Genomic DNA, 23758 nt, shown 5'->3' with positions numbered 1-23758 from the left:
ATATATATATTATATTCAACTAAGTCTTGTGTAAAAAAAAAGTTAAGAAAATTTTCTTAAATCTTTTCTTACATTAAAATGATACATTACATCTCTTTTACGAGATGCTTACTTTGCTCCAATGAGGAAAATACCGATAAAACATACACTCCATCAGTTTTTCTTTCGTACCATTTCATCATTTTGTTAAAACTATGGTTATTAAAATTGATTCAACTTAAAGTTTATTCTGATTGGTTCTGTGCTTTCAAATTGAATAATGGTATCCAAATATATCGGTTCGCGTTCACTATGGTTTTTTTATCACAGCAAAATGCTCAATTACAAATTAGTATTTTAATTAAAGTATATTAATATTTATTCCTAAATGAGGCTTAAATTGAAATTAATTTCAGTCTGGTTTTAGTTCTACCTTTCCGAGTTGAAATAAAGAACTACTTAAAACGTTATCAATCTTGTCTATGCTGGCCCCAAAGCATGTCCGCACTATTCCCGCGCATAGAGGCTAGTGTGTGCTAAAGCAACCTTTTGAAATATATTATAAGAAAAATAAACAAATTTGTAATTCCAGATATAAACTAGAATGCAGGTAAACGTCCAAATTATTATTGAAAAAATAATACCTGAGTTAAAAATTATAATGGCTTTCTGATAAATTTGTAAAAAAAGTTCACAGTATGTCCCTATCCCCTATTTTTTTTGTTATGTTTAAAAAGAGATTTGATGATACATATATTTATAATTCTTCCATATCTACTTTCTCTTCCAGTCATCTTTATAGTATTTTTACTCTTAAGATTTAGATGATATTATCAAGTACAGACGAAGAAAAAAAGTATCTTCTCTATTACATATCACGGAGAATGTGATTGTCGTGCGTCATTATTTTCAATTAGGAGAAAAGACAAATAAAGATAAAGCAAATAGAGGCTTTTTAGGGAAATCAAATAGGGACTTCATCAGTTTTTCAGTTTAATAAAAGTTTTCCTTTGATATATATAGTAGCCCTGAAGTTAGGGAAAATTTCAGCTGTTACAGTTAAATTTGTTAATTGAAACAAATAGGGTAATTAGTATAAGTTTTTTTTTCAATAAAAATTGAAATATAAATCAGGACAGGTAATATTTAATGATATTTCTTAACATTACAAGTTTTAATAAAACTACTGTCTTAATAAAAAAATACTTTTTTCCCTAAATTAATTGTAAATAATAGAGATGTGATTTAGAGAATAGTGACGTATTGTTGAGAGGAAAAGTTTGCAAAAAAAAACTTTTTGGGAAGAAAACTTTTGTAATATATTATCACAAAGAATAATTTTTGAAAATAAATAAACTGGGAAAGAAATTTATTTCTAAAGAAGTATAAAATTGAATGGCAGTCGCAGGGAAATTTTGGTACGTTAGACTATTTTTTTTTGCAAACTTCAAAACATTTTTTTAAAAATAGAAACCTACTCGTTAGATAGGATTAATTATACTCTTCCTCTTGACTGCATCGATATACAATTTTTACCCTTATTTTTTCTTATTTTGGCAACGATTTCTTACTCAATACAAGCTTGAATTTTCTCAACTGGTGTAATAAATTGAAGGTGCAAGAGCTATTAAGCGAACATGGAACATGGTGTTAATTTTTTTTCTTCTTTTCTTAGATTTTCTACTTTTAACACAGTGAAAAAAAATATTGCACTGACATATTTAGGTCAATGCTGGCACATATTTATGTCACTTTTACTGTCCTATATTTTTCATTACTTATCGTAAGAGGAAAATAACTATATTTTATCAAAAAGATTGAATTTTTTTGTTCATCATGTATTCAATTGTTTAAAAAAAATTTGTAATATATTATCGAAAGAAAATTTAAAAAAAAAAGAATTTATTTTTGAAAAACAACATTGATTTGTTTCTAAGACAATGCTTTTGTTTCGGAAGTATTCTAACTTTAGAAACTATTTATGCTTACATTATGAATTACTTATATTAACATTAGATTTTACTTCATGTATTTTTATACAATACAATTTTGAGAAGATAGAATTTTGAACTATTTTTGTTTAAAAACTTATTTTACCAAAAAAATTTATTTATGAAACAATTTTTTAATAATTTAATTATATAAATTGTTATACTTTTAAAAATGTCCAACTTAAAGTTAAATTTCCCAGTTTTTAAAAACACATATAATTTATTTTTAGTAAAATAAATACTATTTAAAACAAATATATTAATGCCATTATTTAAAAAGTTTAAGAAAATAATATGGTTTTCTGATTATCAATGATTTCTAGAATTTTCACAATTCCTTTCCTTAACTTCGGAAATCATTTAGCATTTTAATGAAATTAAAATGAATTTTTGTTACAGAAATTTAAAAATAGATTTGAACAGTAATTTGGAAAAATTGATATGGTATTTGGATTTCCTAACAGTTAAATAAAAAATTAAATATAAAAATTTTTTTTTCGAAGTTTAGACTTTTTAAAAGGATTATCCGACAAATGAATTTCAGCACTTTTTTCGGATACAATAAAATTATTATTACTCTGTGTGTATTCAAAAATTATATTTATGTAGTGTATTTTTAGAAAATGCGAAACTGTTCCACCAGAAAATTAAAGTCACAGGATAATTTAAAAGTCAATAACGTAAACAACTTGTGTACAATGCACAAAAAAGTAAAAGTCCTGAATAACTAGTGATCTAATGACAAAATCTGCACTTGGTATGACTCAATTTTAATGGTTCGAGTACCCAAACTTAAGTATGCTAATTAATTTCAGCAAATGATACTTTAAACTTCGAAATCAGGCGCAAAACAAAATTTTCTGATTAAGCATGATTTTTTCATAGGCAGATATGGATTTTTAATTTGCCATTTGGCATTCCTCGCATTTCTAGTAATCACAATTTATTTAAATTATAATCACAGAAAATAAAGTGAAATGATATGGGTTGGAGTCTGCCTGCCGTAAGGCTAACCATGTGTGGTTTTGCGATTTTCCTTCTATGTAACGCAAATGCAGGTCATTTCCATCAAAAAAATAATAATAATAATTCCTCCAGAAAGGCAGATTTCTCCCTACACTTGATCCAAGAATTCCCTTATCTTCCGGATTGGTTTCAAAATTACGAAACTAGGGAGTTGAACATCGATAGTTGTTAACTAAAAATTGGGTCAGTTTTCCATCGACGGTTAAAAAATAAAATAAAATGATAATCGTATTAATCAAGATAGCAAAATAGAGACATATCTACCATTCCAGTGCATTCCCTACTCTTTTTTAATGTAAATTTTATGTAAAGTGTAATTTCCCAGTTTACTCTCACCCGGTATTCCCTAAACTTTTTTTAATATTTCTTAAATGAATAAAAGACATTTACGGATGTGCATTATTTTTCTTTGACAGCCTATTGAGCCAAAAAAGCACACTTCTAAGCGGACTTAGGTTACTTCAAGACCAACTGTCCAAAACTGGACAAACCAACAACCTCTTTCACCCGCACTGTCTGATGGGACTCTTTTCATCACCAACCACTCTAACTCTTCAAATGGTACTAAACTAAATATTATTAACTGTAAGTCATTGGACTTACAGTGTATTTCCAATTCCCACGTATCATCCAAAGCAGAACCAGCAATAAGGGGATTCTCCGCTCTACATGCAAGCGTCTTTCCGTTATCCTCAATGGATGGTCTGAATCTGAGGACACTGGTTGTGAAGTTGCCGTCCGTTGATACTGTATCTTTGTTGTGTTTCAGTCGAGTTGTACCCATCCACCAAGATATGACGGCAGGTGGTTTTGAACCAGCACTTTTGCACAAAAGATCCTCAGGTTTATCTGCCGACATAGATCTTGGCCCTCCGTCCAGCTTGACTGAGACAGGCCGAACTAGAATAAACAACAATGCGGTAAATATATTTATAGTGAACACTACAACAATTATTATTAAACACTTTTTGTATGTGATTTATAATGAATTAAATTCATAAAGGGTGAGAAAACTAACTAATTACTTAAAACAGCGGTTCCCAAATCAGTGTTCCACGAAATCCTAAGGTTCCAAGGCAAGATCACAGGGGTTCCGAGAGTTACGACTTTCTTTTTAATCAGTTATTTTTAAACTTGAAATTAAATTTATGTCTAATTAATAATGCATACTCATTTAATATTGCTGCTATTTTTATGAAATTATTTGATTAAAAAGCTTGTGTAAAAAGAAAATTCAAAAATTTTTTATTCTGATAACAATATGATAAATGAATAATAAATGGATATGCATGTATGAAGAACTGCATTATTATTTCGCATCGAAATAAAATAAGCAAATTCAATAATGGAGAAGCATGTTTTTCTGATGACCAGCCTTTATTTTCGTCCACTTTCGTTCTTAATTTAAGGGAAATCATTTTTTAAGTCTCAATAGTGCACCAAAATCAACTTAAGACCTGAACTAGATCCCGCCTTAGAGCAGTTAATTCAAGTGTTGACGCAAAACCTAATTTTTACAACCGCTTTGATAAAGCATTATGTTGAACAAATCTCGTTAAACTAAATATTTTCAAAATACTTAATAAAATTTAGATCATAACATTTCAAAAAAATTAATAGTCTTTCTCTAATTCTTTAAAATGTTGACAATTGCTAATGGAATTGATTAAACTTCGGGGTTCCGCCAAAATAAGGTTCATCATTTAGGGTTCCACAGCTAGAAAAGTTTTTGAATTGCTGGCGTAAAAAAAATCATTTTAAGATTTATTAATTAATGAAAATGTAATGAAATTTAGGGATGTTATCATTTTAACAAATAAGTAGGCAATTGAAACTTATGAATTTAAATGCTTCAAAGTGCTGAAAATAATAATAATTGGTTATATTTCGTTAAAGATTAACACCCAAATTGCATTCAATCTGGAATACATTCTGAGTGACGTTTTTACTAATACAACAGAAAATTTTAAAATGACGCATTAGGAATTAAATTAGTCCAGTAAAAAAAATCAAAAAATATTTTTCATTGTTAAAAACGTAGACGTGCTCAATTTTCTGAAGCCATTATTTATCTTTTTAAGATAAATTCACCCGTATGAAGTGCATTGGAATATATTAAAGAGAGCTTCTCAGAAATAAAAAAAATTCTATTGTATAAGATATATTTGATGCAGAATTTGGCAAATCTAACTTCAATACGTTGTTTTTTTAAAGAAGAAATATTGTGCGGTTCTCCTTTATATTTGCAAAAACATATTAAAGTTACTAAAATTGTCTAAATAGTATTTTAATTTTGTGTTAAGACAAATATAAATTCTTGAAAAACTCATTTTTGTTATTTATGAAGGAGACTTTTGTTTAAGAAAATATTTTATATCAGATTCAACTCAAATTGCACTGCGCAGCGTTTGCTTCAAACTAAGAAACCTTTGATACATATTAACTAAGAATATGATTCTTTTGTTATTCCCGCATCTATACTCATTAGTTTATTTTCATCAATATCATTCTCTCGGAGAGGTAAAATCATGGATGTCCAAAAGATGGCGCTGAGCCAACTGTGCTAAAGTAAACTAGTCTCCGGCAGCTAAAAGCATTTCTCACATTTTAAACTTATACAACTAAGATTTCTTTCCAACCTTAAACTTAAGATACATAAATATATTTCAACGTTTTTCTTTTTCTTCTTATGCTAACATTAAAACCAAATATATTGTTTCAAAAATAGATTGCATTGAAAATCGATTGTTTTCATCTTAAACAAATTTAATTGCTTTCTTGTCTTTTTTAAACAAAATTATCAGAAAGATCTTTGATAAGCAATGAAAATTTCGTTTTCTAGAAGATGTCATTAAATAATTATGAAAAATAAAACTGAATTATCGATAATTGTGCTATCTACTTTTATACAAAACATGCCGTCTGTTTGAAATAAAAATCTTTCAAATAGAAAAAAAATTCAATTAGCTTAATATTCTGTCTAAGAGCTAAGAAGAAAGTGTTTCTCAGAAAATGGAATCTGTTAATGAACTCATTTCTAGAAGAAGAGAAAATTGATTAAGTTGTTCATTAGCAAATTTTTTATTAATTATCAGAAAGTTTTTTATTACTAGAAAGACTTTTATATTAGAAGATCATCATTGTAAAGAAAAAAAAATGATCCCAAATGTGGAATTTATCCAGTTTATTGAAAATGAAACAATAAGTAAAATATGGAATAATAGTATGCAAGTGAATCCGGTTTATCCATTTATGCAGACAATTTGTTAAAATAGCTTTTACTATAGTAGTTAGATTTCTTGTAAAATATTCCTTGAAACTTTGTTGCAAAACACTTCTTGAAAATTCCTTGTAAGAAATTCCCTGTTAAATATCAATTGAAAGTTCTTTGTAAAAGATTCCCTGTTGAATATCCATTGAAAATTCCTTCGATAAGATTCCTTGTTAAATAACCATTGAAATTTATTGTAAAAGATTCCCTGTAAAATATCCAATGAAAATTGCTTGTTAAGGATTCCCTGCTAAATATCCATTGAAATTCCATGTAAATGATTCCCAGATTAAGAATTCTTGTCCCGCTATTAACGTCGGAAAGTAACAATGAAGGGAATGAATTCAGAAAATAACAATAGCAACCTTATTTACCTAAATTAGGGTAGCAGATAGCAGAGAGAGCAGCAGCATATCTTTTTTATTTTGCAAAAGTTTTTTTTTTATTTTTTTATTTTTTATTTTTTTTTTAAAGAAGCGAACACAAGGGAGCTATTTTATCTTGCACGTTCGTCATTTCTCAATGACGTTATTTGTAGTCATAAACACACAATTTATAAATTTATTTCTTAATAAACTCAAAAGATCAAGTTTATCGGAAGTTCTTTACAGCAGTTAAAATTCTGTAACTACCATCCACTTTCCCACCAAAAAACTACTGCCAACGTAAAAAGCGATAAATTAAATTTAGATTATAATATAATAAATCTAATAAATCTATCTAATAATCTAAATAATAAAACTAATAATAAATCTAATAAATCTATCCAATAATCTAAATAATAAGTCTAATAATAAATCTAATAAATCTATCTAATAATCTAAATAATAAGTCTAATAATAAATCTAAAGGAGCTTCCTTCTACAAACCAATATCTACCCAAAAAATATTTTAAGAAAAACATTGCTAGAAAATAATAGGGTTAAGTGAGTGAAAAGCATATACGTTATCAAAATCTATTGAATCACATGATTAAAAACTGCGATTAAAAAAAAAACTGATTTAAATACCGGAAGAAACTGGAAGGAGATGAAAGGCGATTGTCAGAAACGCCTCTAAATTTCTTCCGCCTATTAAACTGTTCTTTTTTTCCTTCTTCCGATCTCTTCTTTCTCAATATTAATTATTAATTCGCAAAGTTTTTATAAACTTTTTTACTTTTGCTTCATAAGTTTATTTTTTTGCACAAACATTAATTTAAATCTAATTTTCACTAATGTGTACATACTGTGGGTCATCATTTGTGCTTTATTTACTTGTTTGGTGTTATTGATTCATAAGAAAAAATATACTCTTTATTTATTTAAATTTTGATTTCACTTTTGAAAAAGAATCTAAAAATGTGCATTTTTTGTTCCATTATGTATTAATATGCTTACACTATGTCATTTCTTTGCGTTTTATTTGCAGATTTGGCGTTAAAGGTTGAGTAAAATATTTCCTTCTTTCCTTTTAATTTTAACGTCATTTTTGACATATAAACTAAAAATATGCATATAGTGTGACAGCATGTGCTGTTATGCATATATTGTTCCATTTATTCAGACTTTACGTGTTATTTAGCTATATTTAAAAGTAGCGTAAAATATACAATTTCTTCATTTTTGACAAGGAATCTGAAAATACAGAGTAATTCAGAGATTTTATCAAATCAAAAATTATAACAGACAAGTTGTAATAAGAGTGCTTTAATAAAGGCAAAATAATTTTAATAAGTTTCTTATTATTACCAAATGTTAATATTTTATGCTCGTAGTGAAAGAATATAAAGTAAATATTCTTTACTCTAAACTTTACGGTTGGATGGACAGACTGATGCTGCCCATTGAATTAACAGTATTATTAGAATGAAATTCAATACATTACCATAATAATAGAATGAAAATTCGAGCAATGTATGACATAATGAATAATAAATTTTAAACATTTGTCTCTTTTGTTTTTAAGCATTTGTTGTTTATTCCAAGAATATAATTTAAGATTTAAATGTATACTGTGCGCAAAATTAAAAACCGACTACCTTGAAAATCTTTTGATCTTATCGTCGGATCTTCACGTTCTAGGACTCAATCCTCATGGTTTGAAGAGGTGACCTTAAATATGCTAATAAATTAGTGCAGATGTTTCAAGTTACGAAATCAGGCACAAATACGTAATTTCTTCTGAATAAACATACCTTTTTTTGTTGTTGATGGATTCAGATTTCTGTCCCCCAAATTATGGGGGGTTAGTAGCAATCAGGGAAATATGCTCCGCATATTTTGGTCAGGAGAGCGGTACAAACTTTCGACCCCTTAATGTCAATTTTATTTTTTGGATATTTCGCCATATCTCTGGAACATTTTAAAATAATTGAAAACTTTTTGCACCCAACTATAAAAGTCGTCAATTCCAACAAAATTCCATGAAAAATATAACTTCTAATAAATATTTATTCTTTTTTTATTTTATTTAATGATGGTCCAAAATATTTTGAATTAAACGTATAAAATTTTTGGATCATTTAGAAAAGTGTAATTTTACATTTCTGAATAAAAAATCGGTCCTGAGAAATTGAACTTTAAAAAGAACCCGTATTTTTACAATTTTAGCTCTTAGGAACTATTCACTCAAATTTTGTATTTTGCAATGAAAATTGCTCCCTTCAAAATCATGTAAAAATACAATACTTTTTATTTCAAAATATTTAAAACCGGTAATAAGTAAAATAGTAATAATTAATAAATATTTAGTAAGAGCTATATTTTTATTACAATTACCTTTAAATAAACGAATTTTATAGTTATGCTAAAAATTTTTTAATTCGCTTAAAAAGTTCTCTAGAGATGGTGAAATACGCTAAAAATAAAATTAACATTAAGGGGCCCAAACTTTGGACAGCTCTCCTGACCAAACCATATATTTTAGGGATCAGAAATCCAAATCCATTGAAAAAAAAGGTTCGTTTCATCAGAGAAAGCACGTTTTTGTGTCTGATTTTGTAACTTAAAATATCATCTGCACTAATTATTTAGTATATTTGAGTTTACCCACTGAAACCTTTAAGATGGACTCACAGAACCTGAAACTCCGTTCATTGGATAAAAAGTTAATCAGGGTGAACCGTTTTTCATTGTGAGCACTTTACTTGCTGACATACTCATTAAATTTGACTAATAATTATATTCGAATGAAAATGAACAAACGATATCTACGATGTGTATTCACATTCCGTACATCAAAAGAAAACTGTTAAAAAACAAAAAAAAAATGTTGTAGTTATTTAATACGAGTTACTTTAGTTGCTGTAAGAATTTACTTGTTGGCTTATGATGGTGAAGTGGTGATAAAATGCTAAATTTTAGTATGCATTTACAAGTAAAAATAAAATAATAAAAAACATTTATTTAATATTTTAATTTTAATACATTTATTTTACACTAAAATATCCAAGACTATTATTATGTTTAAAAAATTATTGTTCAGTTTGCATGTTTAAATGAATACAGCGCCATCTATTAATTATAAAAATTTTTCTGAAGTGGCAATGCCTGTAATATTCACATCCTTAGTTGTGTAGTCAGTTTGTAGATGTCAATTACACTTACGCATTGAGCTTTTTGCTCTAAAACAAAACGATACAAAATAAAAATCATCTATATAAAATCAAGATTTTAATGTGCAATTTTAGAACCTAAAATGCATTGGGGAATTAAAGAAAAAATTAATAAAAGTAATTAAGTGAAGCTACTTATTGTTATAATTATATAGATTACCTATCCAACTCAGGTGGATTGTAAAAAAATGTTTAGAACGAAGCACAACACTCTGCTCTGAACCAGTATGGTTTATGATAGTTTACAAAGCGAAAAATCTTATTTCCTGATCAAAAATTGTTTGTAAAATGTTAAATATTTATGAATTAATTCTAAATGGGAATACATTTGCAATGATATGCTTTTATGTAAATGATGACATCTGAAGAAGTCAAAAATAATTATTTTTATCCTAAAAGGAGTTTGGTGTTTTGGAAGAACTTTCGATACCAGGCAGAAGTTAAGACTATATACATCTTCTCCATTTTTCTCCATCTGGAAATTACATTCAAATATTTCTACTGGGAACAGTAACATCGTAGGCAAACGGAATTTTGAAAAGAAAAAGGATTGCCAAGGGAGAAATCTTGGTAATACTCTCTCTTTCTGTTATAAGATATTTACATATAAAGAGGAAACCAGTAATGATTCGAAATGTTTCTTTGAAGTTAAAGCATGTAAAGACATTTGTTAAAACTTATTTTTTTAGGAGAATTTGGACGTAAATGTCTATGTAGGAAACATAACATATTTTTTTATCATTAACGCAAACCTATTTTATAAAGTTTTTGAATAAATTTTATGCTCTTGTTCTAAGAACATTAAAAATGTACGCGATATAGACATTTTAAAGAATTGGACTGAAAAAGGAAAAATGTCTGTTAGGAACTTATATCTTAAATAAATCTTGCAATTTAGGAGATTGAGATTTATTTGCAGTTTATATTGTTTCTAAAAAAACAATTAAAACTTTTCCAAAGAACATTACATTTAATAAATGAGCAATTACAATGCCATACGCTTCAAATATACAGATATATGTATAAATTATCTTAGATTTGATTATAAAATTTATTTCATATAAGAATATCTCTTCTATCTATAAATTTTTTTTATCATTAAAACAAGGCTATTTTACAGAGTTTGTGAAAAAATTTACACCTTGTCTTATGGATGTTAAAAATGTATACTCTAAAGACATTTAAATAAGACTAAGCTAGAAAAGAGAAATATCAGTTAGGTTCTTGTAATATTTGATATAAAACTTGTTACACTTGTGATTGAGATTTATTCACAGATTACATTTTTTCTGAGAAAAAAAAAAGAATTAAATTTTTTACTAAGAACAAGATATTTAATAAATGACCAATTCCATTAATATACAATTCAAATGCATAACTTATCTTCTTTGATTTGATTAGAAAATTTATTTGATATAAGAAGAAAAAAATTGGGGGAAATATATTCATTTGAAAGAAATTATTTTAAAATCAAGAAATGCAAAGAATGTTTTAGAATTCAGAATGTTTCTTTGAAGTTAAAGCTTGTAAAGACATTTGTTAAAAGTTTTTTTAAGTTAATTTGTACGTAATTGTCTTTGCAGGATGTATTATTATCATTAACACAAGCATATTTTATAATCTTTTTGAATGAATTGAACACTGTTGTTTTAGGGAAATTAAAAGCATACACTGTATAGAAATTGAAAAATATTTGGACTAGAAAATAATTTTAGTTAAGAACTTGTATTATTTGAGATAATATTTCTTATTTAATGTTCAATCAACTAGTGGGGAAGAGTTTATTAGCATTTTATATTGTTGGTGGAAAAATAATTAAAATTTTTCCGAGGAACATGACATTTAGTAAATGAACAATTTAAATAACATGCATTTCAAGTATATAAATTAGCTTCTTTGATATGATAATAAAATTCATTGGACATAAGGAACTAATTATTTTTTATGGGAAATAAATACATTTGAATGACTATTTTTTAAAATTGAGTTAGCCAGTCATATAAATTCAATTGCAAGTAATATATGCCTAATAAAAAAAAACACAAAGAAATCAGTATAAAAAATTATTATAAGACGATTTAAATAACATCCATTTCAAGTATATAAATTAGCTTCTTTGATATGATAATAATATTTATTGGACATAAGGAACTAAGTATTTTTATGGGAAATAAATACATTTAAATGACTATTTTTTAAAATCGAGTTAGCCAGTCATATAAATTCAATTGCAAGTAATATATGCCTAATAAAAAAAAACAAAGAAATCAGTATAAAAAATTATTATAAGACAATTTAAATAACATCCATTTCAAGTATATAAATTAACTTCTTTGATATGATAATAAAATTCATTGGACATAAGGAACTAATTATTTTTTATGGGAAATAAATACATTTAAATGACTATTTTTTAAAATTGAGTTAGCCAGTCATATAAATTCAATTGCAAGTAATATATGCCTAATAAAAAAAACAAAGAAATCAGTATAAAAAATTATTATAAAACAATTTAAATAATATCCATTTCAAGTATATAAATTAACTTCTTTGATATGATAATAATATTTATTGGACATAAGGAACTAATTATTTTTTATGGGAAATAAATACATTTAAATGACTATTTTTTAAAATTGAGTTAGCCAGTCATATAAATTCAATTGCAAGTAATATATGCCTAATAAAAAAAACAAAGAAATCGGTATAAAAAATTATTATAAGACAATTTAAATAACATCCATTTCAAGTATATAAATTAACTTCTTTGATATGATAATAAAATTTATTGGACATAAGGAACTAATTATTTTTATGGGAAATAAATACATTTAAATGACTATTTTTTAAAATTGAGTTAGCCAGTCATATAAATTCAATTGCAAGTAATATATGCCTAATAAAAAAAACAAAGAAATCAGTATAAAAAATTATTATAAGACAATTAAAATAACATCTATTTCAAGTTTATAAAACTTCTTTGATATGATAATAAAGTTGATCGGATATAAGAAAATAATTATTTTTTTGTGAAATAAATACTTTAATGAACTATGTTTTAAAATTGCGTTAGCCAATCATATAAATTTAATTACAAGTAATGAATACATAGTAACCAAAAAACTAAGAAAATCTATATAAAATAGAGACTGTGAAAATGCATTATAGTCAATAGTTGTTTCTATACAGATAATATAGATAATGCATATCTTACAAAATTTAATTTTTGCAAATTTTATTTAAAAATTAAGCATGAAACTTAAGATTTTGATACGTAATTTGAAAATTACTTTTTTATTTCCTTCAAAATTCTTTCTCGTGGAAATTTCATGTTATTTAATAATTATAAACCAGAATTGAAACAAAAATTAGAGCAACAAGTTCCTTATGAGAAGGTTTATAACTTTCTTTTTAAATTATTTGATAATAATGAAATTTCAGAAAGAAAAGATTAAAAAAAATATCGTTAATCGTTAACATCAAAAATTAATATTAAATTAAGTAGCTATAATAGTGAATTATAATTAATAGTTAATTAATAATTAGTTAAATATAACTAATTTAAAAGTATTAAATTTAATAATTAATTTACTAGGTTTTGTCACTTTCTAAATTTACGCTTTCTGATGTTTAAATTGATCAAAAATTATTAAAATGACTTTATTTCAAAAGTGTATGTTCTCAAGTATGTTACATAGAAAAAAAAATGCGGAAAAGTTTAGAAATTTCAATTTATTGGAACATTGTACCTGAACCAACATATATATAACATCATCTTTTAATAAGAATGTAAAAAAGATAAACTGTATTTTTTTTCAGTCAAGGAAAGGTCGATTGAATTATGTCTCGGTTATTGATCCACTACAAAAATAACGTGTTTTTGTCTCGGTAGTTCTATTAAAATTGGCAGCATAAAGAATGACGGAAGTTGAATAGACACGTGATCATAAAACTCTTTGATTTTTGAACGGAAGTTTCATGAAATTTCTCATGGGATCTCTAGAATAAATATTTTCCAGCTTTACTATAGCATTCGTGACAATCTTATTTTCAACATAAAAACCAGTATATAAACGCCTTCTCTTAATAGGAGGGGAAATATTTTTGACACTTTTTAATATAACTTTTATTTTATTAAACGCATACGCTATATTGTAAATTTTCTATTATAATACCAGAATATTTTCGGTGGTATGTAACAGTAATAACGGTATATTTTTAATAGTTGTTTGTTACGTATATATTTTACAAAGGATATTAGTTTAGATGTAACTAGCTAGGAGCTGAAATAAATTCGCTTCATATAGTATCACGATTGTTTTCGAAAGCTTTTCTTTTCTCAAAGAAATCATACTTTTTATAAATAAAAATATTTGAGAGTTATTGCAGATATTTGCTTTACATACGTGAATTACATCTAGTTTAATATGAACATTGATTTAGTATTAAATATTATAGGGATCACTTTGGAAAAAAATATACAATATAAAATGAACTCTTCAATCGGTAATATAAAAAAGCGTATCATAATTATATTATTGAGTAAATTAACTGTAGATAAAAAAAATTGTAAGATTTATTAATGTAGTATCATTGTAAATATCCTTATTAACTGAAAAAAAATGTGATATAATGTTTAATGGATTTGTTTGAGAAATTTAAATAAAAGTGTTTTTTTTAAAGAAAAATATTAAATTTTAAAAATGCATGATAACAAATTACGATTTATAATGCTAAAGACAAATATGTGGAAATAAAATGTATGTAAAAATGAAACATATTAAAATATTTCTTTAATTTGCAGTATTTCTAATAGTATTTTTAATCTAATTTAGTATAAATTAGCAGAATAAGTTACAACATCTGACTACAGACGAGTACTTAGAACAAAAATAAAACATTTACAAAATATTTTGAAACTATTAATAAAATTTCAGTTTAATTAAAACTAATTAAACATATATAAACTTCATTACTACAATTTGAATCTATTAAATTTGTGCTCAGTTTATTTATAGTAATTTTTCTGCAAGTAGTTTTTAATGTAATACAATTATTAAATGCCAGACAAATATCAGAATTTATATACTACTGGGATGTTTTTTTCTTGTGACATTTACATTTTATTTACTAATTATTCATAATTTATTTCTTCAAACAAATTGTATTCAAATAATTAATAATAGTTATATTTACAGTAGTAAAGTAAAATTAAATGGATATTAGTTTACGTGTTCGAATTTTGCTAGCGTAAACAGAAAGAATAACACAGTAAAAGTAACATTTAAATTTAATTAGATATCAGATATCTTTTTGAAAAATTCTGTTAAAGTAAAAAGGATTTTATCATCTCACAATTAAAGTCTATGACGGGAAAAAAAATATAGCCATTTAAAAAAAAAATTCTAATTTTTAAGACAAAAAAGGTTAACAAATTAATGGTTAACAAATCAATATCTAAAGTTAACTGATATTATTTTTAAAGAACAATTTTAAACTCAAGTCGTGCCATTATTTACCATTAGACACAATTATAGTTTAGCAATGATGCACTACTGACTTTTGATTTAATTTTTCAAGCGTTAAATGAGAGTATAACAAAATAAAAGTGACGTGTAAATTTAATTGTGTATCAAGTATAAAAACAAAAAAATTTGTTAAAGTAAACATTACTTTAACAAAGAAAAATTTAAGTCAATGAAAACAATAAAAACTGCAGTCATTTAGAAATATTATTATTTTTCATGTTAAAAAATTGAATAATTAACATTTGACAATAACTGATATTTTTTCGTTAAAATACAATTTTAAAGCAAGTCTTATAATTTCCTACCATTAAAAAACTATTATTCAAACTTTTAATAATTTAGTAATATTATACTGCTGGATTCAATGCCAAAAGTTGGACAACTTAATGAAAGATTTCATTATCAGTCACGCATAAATAAATAAATAAATAAATAAAGCAACTGTCAACACATCAGACTTAAATAATACTCCTGACCAGAATTTACAGATACGATGTTATAAGTGTGACAAAATTCTGCACGCATTCAAAGCGAAATAAAAAATTCATTTCCTTTCATTTATCATTTAGTGTGCCTGATGCTCTCTTCTATAGTTTGAAACAATAAATCACGTCACTGTGTGCATTTGCATTCTAATTCATTTTTTTATTGTTATTTTCTTATATAGTGGAATGGCAACACAATGACGTGATTAAATGATATGGTTGCTTAAGATATTTTACAAAAAAGCTGTTAAAATAACGAAAAAATTCCTTTTTATTTTTAAATTTTGAATTTTTGTTGTTTAAAAAATAATTTTAATCCACTTATAATAATCATTATAATAAGATTAAAAATTACTTTTTTTCACAAACTTGTCTCATACTCACTATAAAATAATAAAAAAAATTCATTTTTTAAAAAACATTTTTGTAAACCAGACATTTTTTTAAAGAATGCATAAAATATATACCAATGGGCAAATTTAAGTAACAGTTATGTGTTTTAAAATGGAATTATTATTTCGTATTCGATAACGAAAATTATAAGAAGTAATTAACATATTAACTGAGTATTAATTTAAGAAAAAAAATATGGATTTCGATCGAAGTACTTTTATGATGAAATTCAATGTCCAGTTCATAAAAAAACGAAGCGAAATTAAACAACCTGAATAACTCTTGATTTAATAACCGAATTTCGATGCATTAGGATTCAACTTTAAATGTTGACGTGATAACCTCAAATAAGCTAATTAATGTGTGCACATGATATTTTAAGTGACGGAATCAGCCACCAAAACGTACTTTTTTATACATAAACATGCCTTTCTTAAGACGGATAATGATTCCTGACCCATAAAGTATAGTCGGTAGCCACAATCTAGCAAATATGGACGTAAGAGCGATCTTTTATCATACGTTCCGACGCCGTTCAAATCGGATAATGACATGGCGTAAGAATTATATCGTTATCGGATGGTTTGGCAGACACTTTTTCATTCGTCTGATATCGTTTGCTTGTGCCGAAAGAAACGAAAGCACTGCTAGTGAATTACGATTTTCTGAAACCAAATTATCATTAAAACCTTGTAAGCAGAATTTGAGGAAGTGGTAGAAAATATTATGATTTCTTTCCCAATTTTTCAAACCAAACTATTTTATCTAATTTGTTTCGTTGAAAACACAAACCAGCAGTAGTGCCATCTATGATGAGAATAATTGTTAATAAGGAAATTATACTCGTGGAATACCTCTGCCGTAGTTTAGAAATGAAAAAAAAAACAACTATTAAATGCTATTTTATCTTTTAAAACAGCGCGTTATTAGAACACTTTTGGACTTATCAAAAATTTAAAACAAAATTCAATTTCACGCATGTTGGATAATAAAATAATTTTATTATTTGCAATCATATTAATTAATTTTTGAAAACGGAATTAAAAGTTTAAAAGAAAATACTTAATAATTTTAACTGTAACTGTTTTTTTAGTTGAATATAAGAAAAAAGAGTAAAAGCAAATGTAAAAGAATATGTATATCGGTAGGGTTTGATGGGATACGTTGTTGCTGTTTCAATATGTTGTTCCCGTAAACGATATCGTCGGAGGCAACATAAATGCTATCGTATCTTTTTGCGTATTTTGTCATGTCTCGAGAACTTTTTAAGTAAATTGAAAAATGCTTGCTTGCAGTTGTAAAATTTGTTCATCCAAAAGTAATTTAAATATTATTTTATTTAAAAAATAATGAAGAATTTTGAATTCTAGGGTAAATTTTTTTTATTAATATCTTTTAACGAATGTAAATTGAATTGGCAAAATACAAATAATTCGTGAGAAATCAAGTTTTAAAAAAGTCGTATATTTAAATATTGATTTGTCAGGAGATGTTCAATCAATTTCGCGAAAAATTTCGAATTTTTCAATAAAAATTGCTTCCTTTAAATTAATGTGAAAATGTATACCTTGTATGCATGTATATCGAAGAGATTTGATCATTAGATCAACAATTATGCAGGGTGTTTCAATTTTTTTTGCGTAGTGTAGTTAAAAGTTTCGTCAGACGTAAATAATCATTTCAAAAATTTATTGGCGCTGTATAGAGATAAATACTAAGCAATAGAGGCAACAAATATTAGTTCTGTATCAACTAATTTACAAGATTCATGTTTCATAATTCTTTAAAAAGTGTTGAGTTGAAAATCATTATAGAAAGGTGTCCTGCAGATGATTTATTGATTTCAAAATTAAGAATTTCGAAAAGAAGGGTGTTAGAGGAATAAAACAGACGATATGTCAGAAGTGAGAACTGCGAAAGTTTTGTAAGAAAAATTGGAAATTAGTTACAAAAGTTTTCGACAGATGGCCCTGTACCATGTAGAAAGTCCTTTAAAAGAATATAATCGCAACAGCATTATAATCCCATATTTAATATTCTAGCACCAGAAATGCACATTATCCAAAGGGATGCACGATTAAATCTCCTAATACGGTATGATATCTCTTTTCACGTGTTAACTATTCACGTTTTTGATCACTCCGGTTATCAAAGACTTGTAACGCCATCTGTTAATATTTCTGTAACTAAATTCCAAAATTTCATTTTAAAATACTTACAGCTTTCACAATGAACTATACTTACAGCTTTCACGTTTTTTCCTATGCTAAACTTTGTTTCAGAGATTTTCAATTTTGAAATCAGTAAGTTATCCGCGGATCTCCTTCACGCTCCTTAATAACGGGCTTTAACTCATAATTTTAGAATCTATAACAGAAACAGACTCAGAAATGAAAACATTCCAGGTCTTAATTTGATATTGAAGCGAAAAAGCAACATGGAAAGGAAAACGGCCAAAACAAAAATATCAAAATTTGTTTCACTGTCAGAAAGAACTTAAAAAAAAGTCGAAAAGCTATTATTATAAACACAAGTTCTTCTTAAATCTTATTGAAGTGAAACGGATTCGAATCCTAGTAATGGCTAGTCGATACGAATTCCGCACCCGACTCGCATCAACCACAGTGCTGACTTTAAATATCCTCAGTTGTAGACGTATCATGGGTTATAATCCCTTTATCGCCAGGCTAACCATAGGAGGTTTTAGTGGTTTTCCTCTAAATGTAACGCAAATGCGAGTTAGTTCCATCAAAAAGTCCTCCATAAAGGCAAGGCAAATTTCTCCCGCTATTGGAGCTCTCTTATCTTCTGGATTGGGTTCAAAATTTCAAGGCTACGGAGTTCATTGAACATTGGTTGTCATAAACTCGAAAAACTGGATCGGCTGTTCAACGATGGCTATAAAATAAAATAAAAATTCTTCTGAAATAAATTTCTTACTCATGTTTGACTGATCTGTCTTAATCAGACCGAGACGGATAACGTTAGATATCAAATGAAATAATGAAAAAAGAATTTTTTTTCTCACTGAAATATTTACTTGTAGCAAGAATATACGATGTCTTAATATTCAATAGAGAATATACTTTGAATTTATTATAAATTCAGATGGCTTAACACGTTTGAAACCAGATATCAAAGATAAAGCTTTCGATATGTTCCCCTACAATTCTACTCATGTGCCCATCGCTTTTAGTTGAGATACTGTATCCAGCCTTCCTGTAATTTTGACGTAGTTTCGTGAAATATAGCATAATTATTAAAGAACCTATGGAATAACACCCTGCATATAGTGTGAAGAGAATTAATAACATCCTGCATCAATTAAGAGATTGTCGACTTTCACCGGTGAATGTCACGAATCACATAGTCGCTTTGGTGAGTGTCCAAAATATTTGTTATAGCGTATATTATATCAATTTATTGGTTGATATTATCATTTTTTATTTGATATTTTAATATCTGCTGAAGATAGATGAGGAGAAATATCTGTGCTCGGAGTACCGGTTAAATGCTTACTGAGCAGTGGCACTTGACCTTAAAAAACTTTGATGTATGGCATACCGGACAAATGTATACCAGGCTAGGGCACAAAATTAGAACCTAACATATATTTCAGACATTTACCACAGAGCCTCTTCACCTTTCTGCAGCTGCTAAAAATTGAGATGGGAAGCATGTCTTTGTATCTTCCTCAGGGATGTTTCCCAGACTGTCGCCAATAGTCCATTATGCAACTCTAGTGAGACGTAAATAAAATACAAGCTACTACCAAAGTTACTATGCGATTATCAACATTCGCCACTGGATGTCAACAATTACCAATTTCGGTCATTTGCAGTAACATGCGTAAATTAATTTCAGATTAATTTCCAGCATATATGCTAGGAATGGGACATATTTATTTTATATTCTGCATTATTAAAAATGTTTATTAATGTTTTAAGGAATAAAGTTCTCTTTTTTAGCATCATGTCATGAATAATTACATATTATTAAAATATCTAAGCACATTATATACTCTCTTATGGTTCTTGGAATATTAATAAAGTTTTAACACAAATTTTATTTTTAAGAACAGCGTTTTTATTATGAAATTTTGCATGTAAGGACAATATTTAAAAAATAATAATTTTAAAATTGATTGTAAAAAGATTAATTAAAAATATATTAATTTGTTTAATGACAAAAAGCTTTTTATTGCATTTGAATAATAGTATAAAACTAAAGAGAAATCATAAATAAAGAATTAAACTAGAAAAAATAGTTTATAAAAATGTAAATATTTCTACAATGATATAAGCGTTTTTTGAAATATATTATCAGTTCAGTTTCAAATGCGTTGATATGATATTTAAAGCTACTAAGGCATTCTTTGATCTTCAAATAAAAAAAATCACATTTTTGAACTACCATTCATATGATTGATGAGATTTTTGGATTTACTGAAATTTCGAAATTGTATCTTTCGCTGGAAAACGATCAAGTACTGCATTATCGAGCTTTTTCCAGCTCCACATTTCTGTCTTTCATCATTTCCTTTTATATTTTATTTCACGAGTTAGAATTCAAATACGTTTCCAGATTTCAATTTTTTTTAAGCACTCTTTCTGACATTTTTCAAGAAATACATTAATAATTTTTAAATGGAAATATTATTTGATATCAAACATTAGCAAACGGTTTCAAATAAGATGTTATATAAGATTACGTAAAAAGATTTTATTTGAACAGAGAATTTTAATTCAAACGCAGAATTTTAATTCAAACGAAGAAAAAGTACTCATATTTTTTTATGTCCATGAAAAAACGATAAAAAAAAAGAAGCAAAATTCCATGCGCTAACATAAGAGTTTCGATTAAACAATTGCATTTAAATGAATATTCTTATATTTTATAACTTCCTTTTTACAATCCATCTTTGCAATTTTATAATTTTATTTTATAACCGTCGTGGGCTTACGAACACTAATGTTCAACTCCGTAGCCTTGTAAATTTGCATCCAATCCAGAAGACAAGGGAACCCCTGGATTGAGTAATGGGAGAAATTTGCCTTCGTGGAGGACTTTTTGATGGATCTAACCCGCATTTGCATTACAAGGAGAGGAAGAGAGCGAGAACCTCCTACGGTTAGCCTGACAGCAAGGGATCTCTAACCCATGATCTGTCTACGACTGAGGATATTTCACGTCAGCACTGTGGTCGGTGCAAGCCCGATGCGGAATTCGTATCGATTGGGATTCGAACCCGGTTCGCTTCATTGGACGGCTCCATATTCGTAATTTATAATTAATTTTAATAAACATAAAGACTACCAAAAGTTTTGAAGCAAGTATTTTAACAAATAAGATTAACAGTTACAAGGATTCTCATCTATATTTTAGATTTTTAAAATCTTAATGTCATATTGTTTCTAAGCTTATAAACTGTTTAAAAGTATTCATCTTACAAACACCCGTCAATGTATTCTATTTTTCACCTACCCACGTTATTAAAAGCATAGTTTTGAAATTATATAGATATATATATTTTATATTTTATCTTATTATTTTCAATGACTTTGAAAATCTAGATGAACAGTTTTTCAATGTATCAACTCGATTTAATAAAATGGTATTTATCTTCAATAGAAAAAAAAATTCCAAATCAAATAATAAGGCGGCTTAATAATGTATGTTTGAACATTATTTAGGAATTCAATTCAACTATCTTAAACATTTTACTACCAACGCAAGCAGAATATACCCATCTGCGGAATTTAAGAAATTTAAATTTGGTGTAATTCTGACCCATTGGTCCTCTGAAGAAGATATGTCAGTGAATATCGATATCTATATATTGGAAGTTGCTTTGTTATTATTTTAACGGTAATTTTGCCTTTGAGTTAGTAAATATTTCGTCGTTAAGAATGAAGTTTAAAAAACGACAGTGTGCATGTACATTCTCAGAGAAATCAGTTCTACTTCTAACATTAATATCAGTACCAAATTTGCAGTAAACTTAACAAGGTTTTGAATAAAACCATAAAAGTAAGATAATATTCCTCAAAAAAAGTATATAAAAAAAAAGTAAGATAATATTCCTCAAATCAGTGCTAATTTTGGACTGTTGCAAATATGAATTACAGATTTGAATTTTTTGATAATTTAATTCAATTGCTTACGGATTATAGTGTAATCAAATGAAAGAAGTAAGATAATATGCTTCTACTTAGTGCTAATTTAAGACTGCAGTTGATTTGAGAGATATTATAGATTAACACGCTCGAAAATTTCTAATAATGTAAAGATAAACGTTTAAGGAAGCTGAAAATCAACCTCCTCATGATTCATACTCTTGGATACGAGTGAAAATTTCATTTATTTTTTAACATTTACAGTTGTATATTAACGCATTATACATATGAATTGTAGGCAAAAGTTTTGTACTTTTCAATGTCTTAAAAAAATAATACACTTTAGTTTTACGACAATTAAAATATTGTGACCACATTCTCCCTTTGTCTGCTGAATATTTTATTTATGAATTAATATTCCATATTTCGTCTCCACGAGTAATTATATTAAATAAATAAATAAATCACTCCCACAACAGATAATTGTCGACCGAAAAGGTCATGGAGGATATGGGCCATTAGTTTCGTAGCAAACGTATGATACAATGTAGTTAGTATTACATACCGGCCGCACCATATTTATTCCATATACAAACTGGCAACTAGATTAAACTTAGCAAACGATCGATCGGAATCTACGTAGGAACCAGGTACATAACTTGGGGTTCCTACTCTCGCAGTTCAGTGCCCAATTAGTAATCATAAATTTTCTAAACTCAATGCATAAATTATTAAAGCAGACCATTATAGCAAGAAAGTACACAAGGTTTATTTGACGCGACACTGTACTACAGGAGGATAATTTAATGGATGGATGGCATGTTTAGCAAAGCAACATTTAATTATGTGCAAGATGTCACACTACTTTCAATTCTTATTTCCCAAAATTTCACAAAAAATTATATATCACCCTTGTTTTTCTATTTTATTTAAGAATGACTTTTCTGAGGGATAAGGTCAAAGAAAATATCATCTGAATTTTGTAAACGACAATACTATAAAGCAATTGGACAATGCGGCTTGCCATTTGTCAAAAAGGCTTGTGGGATTGACATCCGGACAATTCGATTTCAAAACGGCAAAAAGAGGGCGGGTAAAGCCGTTAAGTTTTACGTTCAACATCAACTGTTGTGAAAAATCTTTACAATCGTTCCATCATCAGGCATTTGACAGCAAGTTTCGATAGTTAATGCAAACCACTAAAGCACAAAACACTATGCAGAATATTTTTGAATGCCTTCTTTCTCTATTTTAAGTGTTATTTTCTTTTTTCAGTTGCGCCATTTTAATATTGAAAAATATCATACTTCTTCTTCTGTGAAACTACACTACAAAAGAGATGTTTATGCTCAGTTGCATACATTAATATATATA

At 27.0% G+C, this 23758-nt stretch overlaps 1 protein-coding gene across 2 annotated transcripts in view; it reads right to left on the bottom strand.

Moving 5' to 3' along the window:
• The window catches only part of LOC107444435 (neural cell adhesion molecule 2-like), a 205311-nt gene that overhangs the window by 31355 nt on the left and 150198 nt on the right, over positions 1-23758 (bottom strand). For both annotated transcript variants that reach the window (XM_071178773.1, XM_071178770.1), the window contains exon 5: positions 3600-3896. In XM_071178773.1, the coding sequence (XP_071034874.1) occupies positions 3600-3896 (297 nt within the window). The remainder of the gene's footprint in view (positions 1-3599; positions 3897-23758) is intronic.

This window comes from Parasteatoda tepidariorum, chromosome 1, assembly GCF_043381705.1.
Source record: "Parasteatoda tepidariorum isolate YZ-2023 chromosome 1, CAS_Ptep_4.0, whole genome shotgun sequence".
NCBI classification, from domain to species: domain Eukaryota; kingdom Metazoa; phylum Arthropoda; class Arachnida; order Araneae; family Theridiidae; genus Parasteatoda; species Parasteatoda tepidariorum.
The sequence above is the reverse complement of the archived record's forward strand: the minus strand, read 5'-3'. Positions and strand labels throughout refer to the sequence as shown.